Source organism: Haliotis rufescens, unplaced genomic scaffold, assembly GCF_023055435.1.
Source record: "Haliotis rufescens isolate VD_foot unplaced genomic scaffold, xgHalRufe1.0.p SCAF_1, whole genome shotgun sequence".
Lineage (NCBI taxonomy): Eukaryota > Metazoa > Mollusca > Gastropoda > Lepetellida > Haliotidae > Haliotis > Haliotis rufescens.
Window position 1 is genome coordinate 64,459,474 of NW_025963779.1, and position 15,769 is coordinate 64,475,242.

The following is a 15,769-nucleotide window of genomic DNA, read 5'->3' on the forward strand; positions in this document are numbered from 1 at the left end:
CCTGTCGTCCTGATTCTGCTGGGAGATTGCTGGCTCCAGCTTCAAACAACATTCACGCACTGTTGAGTACAATATGTCGCTCTGGGCATCATTGAAAGTTCACGTGAGCTTGTGTCATGTAGCATTTTCTGTTGTCCGCTATATTATTACAATTTGACACCTGCTCTGAAACCATATGATGAACAAAAACAATAAGTTAGGGGGTGCCCAACTCTTCTTAGGAGCTGGATATTCACTGTACCGAGTTGTGTGATTAGGTGTGCCAGAATCCTGACCGTGTTTGAATCCCGGATTAGCTTTGGTTCAGATTCTTGGTTTCTCGGCACCATACATGCATAAAAACATTCAAGACCTGAATCACTTCAGGCTTTCATCCCACATCAAGGCGACACCTTGGGATATCAATGAAATACTGTGAGAAGCAGAAATACATCCAACTCGTTCACCATATTTACTACAATGCGCTTCTGATCTAAATAGACTGAGGTGCAAAAGAAACAATACCTCCCCATTGATTTTATCATGTTTGATTTTCAATTGTAAATATCTTAAGCTAGCAATATTATATTTTAAACATTAACTGTACTGGTGCTTAGTCAGCACTCATCTCAAAGAATATGTCTACCATGATAATTTGACTTATAACTCTTCAAGATATAAACAATATTTTTCTCTCTCATAATTCACAGCTGCTCAAGGGTATCTTAGACATCTTATCTTTGAAAATCAATAAATTTGCTTTTTTTACAGCACAAATTTACATTTTAAATATGATATGTCGTGGTGGCAAATTCATTTCTTAGCCCAGTCTTCATTGAACCACTATATTTTTACACAAAATAAACCAGCAACAGATTTCTTTTTACTGTTGCAGGAAAGAGTGATGGTTACTTAGACATGATTACATTAAACAACAGCTCTTTCAATCTTCAACAACATAAAATATAAACTCAGTATACTTTCTTTTGCTTCTCTGTTTATGTGGGACATGCCTGCATTACCTAAGACTTGCACACAATGTGCAGAATTCTGCACAAACCTGACCTAATATTAATATGAAGAAACAACAAAAAAGACAAAGACAGACAATTGTGTTCTTTAATCATGTTTATGACATTGTACAACTTTCATTAATGGCCTAACAAATTTGCCATCTTGTCTTGGCCCCTGAAAGCATTTTTTTTTATCTATGAAAGGTATTAACATTTCAGGTTACATTTGCATAAGATATATGATGTTTAACTTAAAAATGTCTGACTTGATTGGACTGAATAGTATAAACAAATTAACAAATTAATTACTGTGAACATGAAAGACACATAACTGTTAAACATAATTCTTAACTTTATGAAAACAATGAATCTGAGTGGAATCTTTTCAACAACTTGCAACAAAATGTAAATAAATAGAAAAACTGCTTCAGCATGTCATATTCAGTGTCTAATGAACAGATAAATTCACAACTTCAGTAAATATGGTGAAATGATAGATATGGTGTCATGAAATGAGTTAAGAGAAACAGAAAAACAATACACATTGATAATATTGGATATTCACTTAGGGTCACTGCTTCATCTTCCTGTTTGATCTCAGTTTAATCTGTACCATCAGAATAGAGCATGCTGAGCTCACTTCTCAGATGTGGAAACCTGTGTTTCTGTTCATCAAATATCATTTGAGTGGTGGCAAAGGAGGTCGTCTAGAAGAAATGGCGCCGAGGTTAATGGAGGTGAAGGAGGTCATCAGGGAAGTGTTTGGAATGTAGCACTTTGAGCACACTTTAGGGTGTGGATTTGGTGCATTATAAATATGCACATTATTATTTTTATTTTGCTCTGAGGTCAGAGGAGACAAAGGAGGTCCAATGATCAGTCTGGAATGATTCTGCTCTGAGATTACAATAGGCCTGTTGACAATACATCTCTCTGTACCCTCAAAGAGCAGGACATCTTTTCTCCAGCATAGTTTCTGTGTCTTTGGCATTCTCAGCATAGCATGTCACTTGCCCCCTCAAAGGATATGAAATGTCATTGGTCTTATTAGAGCTTATCTTCACATGTCCCTTGTGTGGACCATGCTTGTTGGAGATGAAGTTCATCAGATCTATTTGGAGAGGCAGCTTGGTGGACTTTGGTGCTGATGTTTGGCCCATGCTTGTAGAGGCAGTATCGGACATATCTGTGGTTGGTTCTTTGCTGCCACATGGATTCACCTGGGAGATGTCTGACTGGGAGAGAGTCAATGATAGGGAAAGAGAAGAAGGATGTGTTCTTGATCCAGAGCTTTGTGACTGAAGAGAATTCTGTTTGAAGTATGTGTCCAACGTTCTCATGCGAGGTTCCTTCCTAGACATAGAATGAGTGATGACTGTGGCAGCCTTGCCACTAAAAGATGTCCCTTTCTGGTCTTCAGACTTAGATTCACAAGATATTAACCCTTTCCCGTTCCCAACATGTTTTCTTTGACTGTTACTGGTGTTCAGTCCTGTATCTTGTTCAAATTGGTGATGAGCCTGAGAGCAATTGAATCTTTGATCACTTTGGCTAAACTTGTGGAACATAAGCATACCATTGGCAGGTTTCGATTCTCTTTGCCTCCACAGTTCAAATACATCTTTTGACAGACATAATACTTCACTGCCAGCCTCAAATATTCTCCTCAGCTTGTCAGGGCTTATACGACCAAAAGGTGGAAACGGCAAAGGGCTGCACGGGTAGCTGTCAATGGAGAGCTCTCTCCTGTTTAGGGGCTTTAATGCCTGAGCCAGATTCAGACATGATGCCAGTTCATGATGCCAGTTAAATGACATCAGTGTCCCCACGCATCTATCAAGGATCTTGACCAATGTTGTGAAGCTGTTCTCTGATAAATCTGAAATGAAAGGATACTGGTTCTTACACATATGCAAACTTCAGAACCCTCCTCACTAGTTTCTTGGTTTACCATCATTATTCCCCCATCCCATCCCCTCTTCATTAAGAGACTGGTATGAGTTGAGCTGATATGAGGGGACATGGTTGGCCCAGTCATGAAAAGGGTCTCATTTTGCTGTGCAGAGTTGCTTCCCTGTGACATGCCAGGATCCTATCATCTGGGTTAGAACCCCTTATTTGCTCTGATTATGATACATGGTTTGTCAAATCAATACAAAATACATCCAAAAAACATGAAACAAAAATAGTATGTCCTGACCCTGTTTTCCGTGTTCGATGGTAGTAATCCAACTGTTGGCAAGATGAGTCAGAAGTCTTTTTGGATCATGGACATCATTAGTTGTGAGGAAGGTACTGTTGTTTACCAAATAGTCAGTCAAGAGGCTTAGCATGGTGCATCGATCCACAGTGACATCCTGTGACTGGGCGAGATACTGAAAAAATGTACCCTGTCATATTTTGCTCTTTGAGGACTAAAAAAACAAATTTAGAGCAATGTCATATTTTTATTTGCTTGTTTGTGAATTGTATACAAACATGCAGCTAAACTGCCAACTCCCATTACTTTACAGGAAAAGAATACCATTTTTCTTAATTCGAACAGGCAGTGTTTTGACCAGTAATCAATTTCAGGATTTACTGTGTATAGGTCGAGAAACGTCTCTCTAGGTTATGAGAGCAATTATCAACTTTTTGAACGTTACATATTATACGATTTGAGGTCGCTGTGTGTTTGAATACCTGGACTTGGATAGCCGAACCTACTACCCACCCTTTAAATAATTTGCGTAAACACAGAATTACGTCGGAAAAGAAAATTTAATTTAAATATGTATTCCACAAAAAAACATTCCCCTGGTGCTTAGTTCTACTTACCAACATTTTCCAAAGTGTCTTCCATGATAGATCTCCATACAGAGTACTGAGTAGCGATATGTTGGACAAGGCCACAGTGTCGTCTGCTATTTTCATGACTTTCTGAACGTTCTGGTCATGACCGGCTAACAACTCACACACGAGACCATTGCTGAAGAGCTCACATGTAACAATATCAGAACTTGACATGGCCGACAAAAGTAAAATTTACGATGTAGTATAGAATACCTTCCTTTCTTTACCACAACTTGATTATCAGTACTTGTCCAGCTGATATCGTCAACTTGACATCAGCAGGGCCATTACCCAGCCAACCTTTCTAACTTATCACACGGCAGGCGGAAATTTTGAAGTGGCCAATCAGGATACAGATAACAATGGAGCCTACTTTTCAATGATTAGATTCGAACTTGGCAAAATGCCATCGGAACGGTGTGAGGGGAATCGCTCCAAATAATATCAACCACTGGTTTGTCTGGTCCAGACTAGATTATTTACAAACCGCTGTCATAAAGCTGGAACATGGCTGAGGGCGGTTAGACAATATATATTATATAGACTGTCCCAGGGGGTCCGGACCCCCCCTCCCTTTTAAAAATGCTGGATCCGCCCTTACATACAAAAGCGACGAAACGCTTTCCACATAAATCACACAAAATCCCTGAAAAAAAGCAGAGTCCATACTATCATAAGCATATGTTTATGAATCACTATCAATAAGTGATGATGCCAGTTGTTCGCGACAAGGTGAGTGTATCCTGCACCGACGGGGGCACCCGTCACCTGACTTATCTCGTGACCTGAAATAACTGAGTCAAATTAAAAACCTCACATTTTTAAAAGTAATCCCATATATGATATTATACAACGGACAAATGTATCAGAGAAGGTAATTTTTTATCATTAATGTCCAAAGAAGAATTTTAATTAACGGTGGTAACCATAATTTGTTCCAAGCACATACGGTATTCGGTAATAGCATCAACAGTTTAAATCATAAGTCCCAAGCACGAGAATCTGATGGCACACAAGTTCAGTAGCGTGTATGGCCACCATGTGCGCTGACAACTGCCACACAACGCCTCCGCATGGACCTTGTGATGCTTGTGAACACATGATTGGGAAGACTACGCCATTGTTGCTGCAAAATGGTGCCAAGATCTTGCAAATTCTGTGGTTGGTTCTGGAGAGTGCGCAGACTTCTGCCAAGAGCATCCCAGACGTGTTCGATGGGACTGAGGTCGGGAGACCTTGACGGCCAGTCCATGACGTTGACTCCCGCATTCTGAAGGAAATTCCTTGTCAAAATTGCTGTGTGGGGTCTGGCATTGTCGTGTTGGAAGATCAAACCGGGTCCATGTGCTGCCATAAAAGGCAGAAGTTCTGGTGCCAGTACCTGGTCGCGGTAAGCAGCAACGTTGAGGTTGCCGCGGATGACAAGAAGCCTGGAACGTGCATTGTCACAGAAAGCAACCCACACCATGACACTTCCGCCTCGAAATCTGTCAACTTCCTGTACACAACACTGGGCGTAACGTTCATGACGGCGCCTCCACACCCTCGCCCTACCATCAGCAAATCGAAGATTAAATCGGGATTCATCACTGAAGACGACTTGATTCCAATTCCTCTGAGTCCATCGTAAGTGTCGCTGTGCCCACAATTGACGTTGACGTCTGTGTTATTGAGTCAGAATCGGCCCGCAGTATGGCCGTCGTGCTTGAAGGTGAGCAGTTCTCAGACAGTTCATTTCTGGTTGATGTAGCCGTCAAAAATCGGTTACGGAGGTGACGTAAGACAATCTGACGATCCTCTGCATGTGACACGTGGTCGACCTGGCCGAGGGCGATCAGCGATTGTACCCGTTTGCTGTAGACGCGTCTGTAAATCATAAACAGTCCGTCGACTACAACCCATCGTCCTTGCGACTTCAGCTACGGACGTTCCCGTCTGCAACATGCCGATGGCACGTTCACGTTGCACATTTGAAAGGCGTGGCATGACAAATGGCCGTAAAGACTTTTGTTTTCTTGTGTTTTTCTTTTTTTGTTAATGACTGCTAACAAGTATGGCTGAAAACACGTGCGATATTATGGCCACGTGACCAGTTGCACGTGAAGAACCACTTTTGCCACTATAGTGCTGTGCACATGATTTTGATCGATTCACCTGCACAAAAACCGGTGTTGTCTGAAGACAATACGTGGCCATTACTGTTTAAATACACAATAAGGGCCCACAATGATAACTGGTCAAAATGTTAAAATTTTAGGATTATAAAGTTTTTAATTTGGTTCAGTATTTATAGTTGTTATATTTTCATCTACACAATATAAACTGACAAAGTGCGCACACATCTAAAAATCGCTTAAGTTCAATAACACGTCACATTAATAGCGTGTATAACCACTCCCTGCTATAAGACACGAAAAAACTCTCCGGCGCTCAGAAGGTCAGTCGTCTGATGACGTCATGTGGGATACGTCCCAATTCTTCTTTGGGGGGGGGGGGGGGGGGGGGGGGGGGGGGACATGTCTGGGGAGCGTGCAGGCCACGGCAACACGTTGACGTTGGCTGCAAGGAAGTTCTGTACGATTCGGGCTGTATGATGGGGTCTGGTGTTGTCATGCTGATAAAATACATAACATGGCATCTGTTGTAGAAATGGTAGGACATATTCTACCCCACACCATAACACCCCGTCTACCATACGGCACGACCTCCTGAACGCAACATGCCGCCGTTCGTTATCCCATTCGGCAGTATGCTGTCTTCCATCAACTCTGAACAAACAGAAGCGGCTTTCATCAGTGAAGATGGCCCTCTGCCAGTCACGTCGCGGACAACGACGTACAGTCCAGGCCCATCTCAATCTCTGACGACGATGTTGCGCTGTCAAAACCTGTCCTCTATCACGGTCTGTCAGCCCTAATTCCTTGAGCCCTGAATCGACTGTCTGTCGACTAACCATATGCCCTAAGGCATTCGTCGCTGATGAAGTCACTGCCAGGAATCGATTCCAGAGATGCAAAGTAGTGAAAGTACGCAATGACCGGTCTTCATTGGGCGTAGTTACCCAGGGTATGTCTGTTCTTGGCTTGTCTGCTGTCTACCCGGTCTGTCTGTCTGTCTGCACAGCAATCAAGTGAATGAGTTGGGTTAACGCCCAACTTGTTCTGACGTTTACCACTTCGGTGAAACCCACGAGTACGCGTATGGTGCTGACAAACATAGAAACATAATCGGGGCGAACCGGGATTCGAACCCACAATCATAGGTTTCTGGCGTGCCCAAGGGACGCAACTCTGCACAGCGAATCGCGGCGCCTTAGACGACTGGGCCACCCGTGCCCGGGAGCAGTCAAGAGTTCTAGCAATGTGGGCATGGTAGGCTTCCATCTGTTTCATACCCAGGGCTCGCTCGCGTTGTTCGGGTGTCACTCGTGGCATTTCTTGGGTGGTGTTTATCAGTGTGAGTGTCTGACATGCCGTCCGTATCATTTATTTACCCTTATTGCTCGCGTAGTTTCGGTTGTGCACGTAGCACGTTTTTTTTCTAACTTTTTCGCACTTTCTACAAATAAAAAACGTGCCGTGAGCATTGTTGTATTTGGACGATGTGTTGTGTATGGGTTTGCTTTGAACTTGTGTTTTTTCAAATTCTTGCAATTTCATTTTTGAAGTGGCTTAGTTTCTTTTGGCCGTCAGTTTATGACCTATTCCAATGTTTGCGAAGAGTCCCATGGACGGCAGCGTAGCATTGTTAAAAATAAATGAAATGAGGTAACAATTGTAAATTAGTTTAGTAATTCCAACAACACATATTTCAACTTGAGCTCAGGAAACCCACTTACTCTTCTTTTCCTCAGAACAATACCTATTTGTAATATATAAATTTCGAGTTCACAGTGCGTTATTTAGAGAATAATATACACGCAACTCTTAATTACGGAGTATCTGTCTCCTGTGAATTATTTTTTAAACTCCAGGCCTTGGCGAGTAATGTTCAACATTAAGTCAAGATGGAAAGACAATCCGCACTTCCTCGTTGCTCGTATATTATTCTCTTAATAACGTACTGTGAACTCGTCATTGGTTTATCTGTCCCTGGTAAATAAATGTTGCAAGTCTCGCGAAATTCATTCACTGAGGACGGATAATTAATACTTCGTATTAGCTCGTTGCTATATTCTCTCAATGTTTATGTTAAGATGTTGTCTATCATGCATTCAGAAAATAAGCATACTGATTTTGAGAGTAGATATATTCCGTTTTTCTCTTAACATATAGCGCTTCGATCGGCACTTGTATTCTTTGAACACGTTTCCAAACCCATCGGATAATGGCCGACCCTTCTGTTATAAGAGACACGGCGCATGACACTACAGTGTTGCATAAGCTACTAAAGCTAGTCATTATTAAATTGACATAGATTGTTAACAATAATGGTACACTTCACCTACATTTTATGTAAAATACAGGAATAAAAAGAAATCAGGAGATGTGGACTGCATTACTTGATTTAGGTAATTATAAGTGATAGGGGTGTTGAATTCGAAGATCCAGCTCTTGAATTCATAAGTGGTTACCAAAAACTGTACAAAGAAAGAGAGGATGGTGATAATGGCTTTTATTTTACGGTTTTTTTTATGAACAATGTGTCCTTTCATACACTGTTATAAATAGAGGATGGTTACCTCGATCATCACTATCAAACATCTACGCATAGCCATACATCACACACGAGTATTCACACACATGTAGAAAACTGTTTTACGTCAGCACTATCAAACATCTTTTACATCTACTCTGGACCCGTGAAGGTCCGGGGTAGAATAGGTCTTCAGCAACCCATGCTTGCCGTAAAAAGCGACTAACGGGATCTGGTGGTCAGGCTCGCTGACTTGGTTGATGCATGTCATGGTATCCCAATTGCATGGATCGATGCTCATGATGTCAATCACTGGATTGTCTAGTCGAGATTGGTTTATTTACAGAACGCCGATATATAGCTGGAATATTGCTGAGTGCGTCGTTAAACAACAAACAAACTTTCCTGGTAAAAAATATGTTATTGGTACCAGTGTACCGGGGCGTCACGAGACCGACTGTCGCTCATATCGTGAAACTATAAAACAAACAAACAAACAAAACACAGCATCATCGTCCTCTCATAGAAAAATGCTTGGGTGCGAATCAGCACACATTTTGGTTGACTAAAATGTATTGTGAATATTCGTCGCCAATCGCATCTTTCCGTAACACAACAAGGCATTCGGCGTGTCCCGGAATGACACGAGGTGGTAACATTAATTGGTGACACACCCAAATTCATTTAGCAAAATACCTAAGTCGTTATTATTCCCCAAACAACTTCATATTTGAGACTTGGATGAACCATACAATACAAAAAAAAGTTATCAACAGGTTTATGAATACCGTTGTTGAAAACATCGAATAGAACACAGGGCCACGGATAGCCATACTATACTGACTGTACTGATTACATCTTTTTTTAATGTAATCAGTACAGTCAGTATAGTATGGCTACCCGTGGCCCTGTGGAATAGAACGACGGACTTGTATGATAGAACTTAGTCTCAACAGAGACCATAAAATATATATATATATATATATATTTTTACGGTCTCTGGTCTAAATGGTATCAACTCATTGTTACGTTGAAGCCAGTCTGCCAACAGAGGTCGCTGGCATAACCAGTAATTTTTTTTAGACTGTAATCCTCTCCTTCTCCTTAGCAGCTGCACAAAATGCGAAGGGCAGGCAAACCAGTCTAGTGATTTTTTTCCAGGCTTGACGGAAATAGCCGAACGTGAGATTGTGTTGAAGTTCGCGAAATCAGAGTTAACTCCCCTGATGTGGCCAACTAAACCGCTGAGGGCGCTAACACTTGTTTTATTTCTCACTGACACGTTCACAGCAACACGACAGGTGCCTCAAATTTAACGTCATAATTTGAGTAGTTTCAGATTATGACAGCAAACGGTCGAGGAACAATGAGACCCCAAGGACGTGCACCACCTTTTCTCCTAATTGGCCTGTTAGTAGTAATGTGTATCCTTGGGTACAGTTATTGGAGTGTAGCAAGTACGAGCAGCGACCAAGCTTCACAAATCGTGACACTACAAGATGAAGTTAGAATATTGTCAACGCGAAAAATGGAAGCTGACAAACGGAGTGAATCTTCAAATGACAAAATTGGGACTCTTGAGAAACGAAACACAAATCTGATGTCTGAGTTACAAGAAAAAATAAAAGCAATGGAATCAGTTAAGAGTGAACTCAGTCGGAAAGAAGAGGACCTCAGGAATTCTAACACCGAATTGGACAACAAAGCAGAAGGACTGGTGAGTTGTTCTCAGTGTTTGAGCAGAGTTTACTGCTTAAAAAAAGCTACCAAAATTCAACATACATGTTTCCATGGTTATGCATGTTATAACGGGTTGCGGTGGGTCCTAATCTCGTACACAAAACGACCTCGCACACGGAAATTTCGGTAATTTCTTCGATCTACACAGTTGAGTACGTAATCTCTTACATGAAAAAAACGTTAGTACACAGTTGAGACAATTTTAAATGGAAATATATACTATTATGTTGGGTAGGTCCTGAGTAAGACCCTGGTACCCACTTGACTACCCGGACCCTTGGTTAGTCACGTGACATACTGTCTAATGACATTAACAACAAAACTCAATGGTTACACTACAAGCATAGCTAATGTTCACATTTCTTTCTCACTATGCAGGCATTCGTTCTGACTTTTATATGTTTGAGTAGGGATAAAGCGTCAATCAACTGCAGTGTATACCGGGTGATAGGGTGTTGGGTACCCTGGTAGTAAATGTGGTCTCGTCCCCGCCCTACATGTTACGACAAGCACTTGCTTTTTCCTCTGATAGTTTTTTCTGGGATGCTAATTCCAAAAATTGTATGTATAAAAACTTGAACCATTCTTGTGAAGACATGGTTAGCATAAGACTTTTACCAATAACTGCTTACTCATAGGTCATGTCATGCTCTGATTTCTTGTGTTACTAGTCATGCTTTTAACATGTTTAATAAGAAACTATGATGCATGATGTAATAAAAATAGTAAGAGCAGTCGAGGCAGTAAGCTCAACCTCTTCGAGTTCCCCGAAAGATTTGTCTGTTTTCAAAAGTAAATGGTTTGGTGTGGGTAAAGTTAGTTTCCATGATATGAAATTTGCTCCGTGGCCATGCTGATGTAGGCTGGTGCAGAATAAGCTGCAGTAACCATATCTCCGCGCTGCACCCAATAAACGATTTTGATATTGACTTGTCGCTACACAGAGCATGTGACTCCCACAATTATCCTAATAGATGACATGCAAATTAAGTTAATATATCCTTCGGGGCTAATAGAATTAGAAAGTTACACATTTTGAAATGTTTTCTTTTAACATGTACATGATGTAAGTATCAGATGATTACTCTATACAGACTGCAATCACTGCTGTTCATTTATTGTGATATACCAAAGTAGGGATACCCGGGAATACTAGGTCCCTAGTATCCCATGCTTATTATAAGAAACAACAAAAAGGATTGGATGGCTTTGTATATTGATACTAGAGCCCCCCAGTCCTCACTCATTTCCTGTATACATTCCATCCTTCAACCCTTCATTGAGGTTTTCTATAGTGAGACTATACAGTTAGTATGGTAAGGTAGTATACACAATTAGTTTGAGCACATCCTCCAACCTCAAATGTTTTTGTATCACTGAATAAAGGTGAGCTTCCGTACCTGTGGTATTCTGGTTCATGATTTAGGGGAAGTTAGATTGCCATATGTAAGTTTCTTCGATCTATACAGGACATTTTGAGGAAGTAATCTCTCTGTGAACACTGTCTTTACATGCTGAACTGTCTAAAGACTTCTAACATGCTGATTCTGTGATTTCAGACTAAATGTGAACAAGACTCAAATGGAATTAAAGAAGAGCTCCAAAAATTGAAAGGTAATTTACAACTAACTATTAATATTTCAATAATGTTCCAATTTAATGATCATGTGCCAGGATTCATACAAGATCGCATAAGTGGTGATTTTTGTTAACACTGTTTGAAATTGAAGGGCCCTTGGTGTTTGCTGCTATGGAATGTAATCTGGAGACGCTCTAAATATTTTGCATTTCTTTTTAATGACTAGGTCATGACAAAGACCCATTGATTTCATGCTTTGTTTTAAGCACTGGGATTTATCAAGAATTCTAAACTAAAGGCCCTGATCATTGCTTTGTTCAAAATGGCATTTCTTTAAGTTGAGATGTGTTTATTGGTCTAGTACGTCAGTGAAATACAGGTTATCCCTACAAAGCAGTAACATTAGCGTTTAGTTAAACAGTAAACTACAGATATAGCGAACTCAAATGGACCACTAATTTTAGTTCGTTATAAAAGTAGTTCGTTATAAGCATATTGACAACATCTATACAATAAATGACCGGGACCAAAAATAAAGGTCATAATACCAGTATCCGTCCGTTTGTTGTTATAAGCATGTTCGTCATAAACATATTTTACTGTATATTTTAACATGAATTGGGAACATTTTAGTTCCACTTTTGGAGTTTTGAATGATATTTGCTTCAGATTTGGGGCCGATTCATAACATAACCATTGCCAACCTGGAATAACAGCTTCAGTATTGTGGTTGTCTCTTGGAAATTATGTGGTACATGCTGTTGCCATTGAGATATATTCTACTTATAGCATGTATAGTACAAGTCAAAGAGTGTGTCTTACAAAGAAGGTGTTTTCTGGTCCTTGTGTCCATCAGTTAAAGAGCTTAAGGTTGTAATTGTTAATGTGCAAATGGAAATAGGGCTTACTACACTACCAATGTAATGAAACTTGTTTTATTTGCAGTTGATGGACATGAATAATGCAATGAATAAAAGACAAGGTTTTCATTTAATAGACCAGCAGCATTAACATTTTGTTCTGGTAATTTTTGTTTTCAGAGGAGACAGAGTCTCTGAAGGGAAGTATGGACAAAAAGCCAGTGCAGTGTGATCAGAAGTAAGTTTTGTCTTTCTATCAATCCCTGTAGGGATTCTGGTTAGAATAAACTATTTGTCCCTAGCAACAACCTATGCTTGTCGTATAATGCGACTTGAGGGATCGGGTCAGGGTAGGTGTCTTACAGTTGAATGTCTGTCATCGACGGTGTGGATTGTTGTTCATAATATTGATCACTGGATTGTCCGGCAAGGTTTGGTTGTTTACAGGCACAGTCATAAAGCTGGAATACTACTGAGTGTGGGGTTAAACAACAAACTTTCTTCATAAAGTAGGTTCAGTTACAGGTGGGGTGGTGAGTTATAAAAGCAAACACAAACAACTAGTTCAGTCAGATCAACAATAACACAATCCAGTGAAGTCAAATACAGTAGGACAGATTTATCCAGGTAGAATTAGAATGTGTTCAATGGGGTCACATACAATTGAACAAATTTAGTAAGGTCTACAATACAACATGTTCGATGTGGTAATATGTGTTTGGTCAGATAATCTGGTTTTGTCAGTTTGGACCCCCCAAAACAGGTTCAATGAACATGGTCAGATCTTTAATAAAACAGGTTCAGTCATGTCAACACAAAAACGGGTTCTCCAGATCGAAATAAGAAACCAGGTTTAGACAGGACAAACACAAAAAATAGGTTCATTTCAGACATTAAACAGGTTCAGTCAGGTCACCAATAAAACAGATCCAGCCAGGTCATGAATAAAACAGGTTCTGTCAGTTCAACAATAAAACAGGTTGTAATCTGTACCAATAGTGCCTGAGTCCTATCATAACATCAAGTAATACAAAGCCTTCCACTATCACGGCCGTCTGGAGGGCACTTGTAGCCTGAGGTCATGAGCATGTATGTACATAATACTATTACTTGTTGATAAGAAACTTGATATCTAACAGAAACATTATAACACTATCATGATGAAGTTGATCCTCAGGCTGGGCTACATTACCATGATTGCTAGGGGTGTTTATCACCAGAGGTACCAGCCATTACGATTTCGGTGGAATGAGTCATTCCATTATTGTGAACCATATACTGCCAATCCGATTATATTTACAATTTTCTTGAGAAACATCCTTGTCATTTACACTAGTTATTGACCTTGTTACAGGCATTGTCACATACAAACCAGTTGTAAACGATAAATCATTTGGTTTAGCTTGTGATTTTAAAGGTTTGTTTTTTAGGAGATTTGATGATGACATGCAATGGATGATTCAAGTTTATTGACACCTTATAGTTAGTCATGCATAAGGTGATTTCCCAGATATTCCTATTGCCTCTACTTGGGGTTGGGGTGGTGAGTCATCTCTGTATGAGTGATGGCAAACAAAGAGTGAATTAACAACAGTATTATGGAAGGGGGTTCTACTGGGGACCTGCAGCATGAGGACGACTTACAGAGTTCTTCGTCATGCTGTTGTCACAGCTTCTTCTGACTTTACCACTAGTACAAAACATGTCTAGTATGATCTGTTTTGCTCTAGTTAGCTTAGCCAGTAATTCAGATAAAAACAAGTATTCATTGTGAGAAATGCCCTTTTTAAACACATTCCACTATTCAGTGGAGTTTTTTTCCGTTAGCTCTGGCAATAATAATTAACCTCCAGTCTGAACTAGGCTGAGGGCTATCTGCACAGGCTATCACTGGCTTATTCAATGCTGCTTTGTGGGGCAGGGACTCGTAACTTGGGTACCCAGTTCGGGTGGGTCCTGAGAAGGACCCGGGTACCCACAGGACTACCCAGACCCGTGGGTAGTCAAGTGATATAGTGTTTAATGACAGAAAGTCACCATAGCTCAGTGGTTATGCTACAAGTCGCTAATGTTCCCATTTCATTCTAATGATGCACACATTCCTTTTGATTTGTATATGTTTGAGTAAAGATAAAGCTTTAGTCAATTCAGTGTACGCGTGATCTGATTGTTTGATACATGTATCTAAATAGTTTTTGCCAGGGCTGCAGTAAAACAATTCCCAATCAGTCATTTTGTTCCAGCTCTTGAGATCTACAGTGACCATCAGGGTAGGGTCGAGTAATAGCAGGTTGGGTACATGGGGAGTAAATTTGGACTCATCCCAGCCCTACTGCTGTGTTTTATATATTCAAAGTAAGTCTCTGGAATGTCAAGTGATGAGAAATCTGTAGATCCTGAAAATCAATTTGAAAAGTCCCAGGTTGAAAAAGTAAAAATGATACAAGAGATTGACTTGGAACCATCTAAGGTTTGACTGCAAGGGTGAATTAAGGGTGAAAGCAAAATGGTGACATCAGAGTAGGTTTTCTTTGAATCACTGAGTGGGGTGTAATCATTTTGTGCACACAGACGTTGTTCAGCCACTGCAGCCAGTGTGTTGCCATGAGTTGTCAATGTGGCATGCCACATCTGTTGCCGGAGGACTTTGGGGATCAATAGTGGACAGCAAACCTTCTGCCTCATATCGATGTGGTATTGTATCTCAATCAATGACTTTTCCACCACGCTGGCTTCAACATTTTTGTAGACATGGCAGACAGAATACTATTTACAAAGTCCATTATCTTAACATAGACACATGATTTGTAGATTTAACCAACAGTTTGATAAAAATATTCATTTGTATTTTATACTAGTATGATTTGTTTTGGTCTAGTTCGCTCAGTTATATTTAAGACCAAAATCATCAGAAATATGCTTTATGAGAAATCCCCTTTTTTCCGACACATTTTGCTATTAACACATGCATGATTAAGACATGGACACCGGTCAGTTAGTCCTGGAAATGGAGAAGGACTACTTGTTTTCTCCCCAAATCTAGCTGTGTTACTTTAACCACAAGTCTGAACCAAGCTGAATATGACTATGACCACTCTTTGATGGTCTTGATCTCAAAGTAGAGATAATTA

The 15,769-nt window shown here is 40.3% G+C and overlaps 2 protein-coding genes across 6 annotated transcripts in view; one reads left to right on the top strand and one right to left on the bottom strand.

Moving 5' to 3' along the window:
* Positions 1-1,098: 1,098 nt before the first annotated feature.
* On the bottom strand, positions 1,099-4,112 carry LOC124142431. Its single transcript, XM_046510895.2, has 3 exons — positions 3,810-4,112; positions 3,193-3,367; positions 1,099-2,871 (listed from the first exon to the last, which is right to left on the bottom strand). The coding sequence occupies exons 1-3, from the start codon at positions 3,996-3,998 to the stop codon at positions 1,934-1,936; spliced, it is 1,302 nt and encodes a 433-aa protein (XP_046366851.2). The 5' UTR covers positions 3,999-4,112; the 3' UTR covers positions 1,099-1,933.
* Positions 4,113-9,704: 5,592 nt separating this feature from the next.
* The window catches only part of LOC124142395 (RNA polymerase II degradation factor 1-like), a 34,023-nt gene continuing 27,958 nt past the window's right edge, over positions 9,705-15,769 (top strand). For 2 of the 5 annotated variants that reach the window (XM_046510840.2, XM_046510841.2), the window contains exons 1-3: positions 9,705-10,176; positions 11,759-11,813; positions 12,819-12,876. In XM_046510840.2, the coding sequence (XP_046366796.2) occupies positions 9,802-10,176; positions 11,759-11,813; positions 12,819-12,876 (488 nt within the window). In that variant the 5' untranslated portion in view covers positions 9,705-9,801. The remainder of the gene's footprint in view (positions 10,177-11,758; positions 11,814-12,818; positions 12,877-15,769) is intronic. The other 3 variants (XM_046510842.2, XM_046510843.2, XM_046510844.2) reach the window with 2 other exon arrangements.

Excerpts from the sequence above, each read along its gene's own strand:
- LOC124142431 (XM_046510895.2), bottom strand. The coding sequence starts at position 3,998 with ATGTCAAGTTCTGATATTGTTACATGTGAGCTCTTCAGCAATGGTCTC. Across the intron at positions 3,368-3,809 it reads AGACACTTTGGAAAATGTTG|TATCTCGCCCAGTCACAGGA; the intron begins GTAAGTAGAACT and ends ACATTTTTTCAG. Across the intron at positions 2,872-3,192 it reads CATCGAACACGGAAAACAGG|ATTTATCAGAGAACAGCTTC; the intron begins GTCAGGACATAC and ends CTTTCATTTCAG.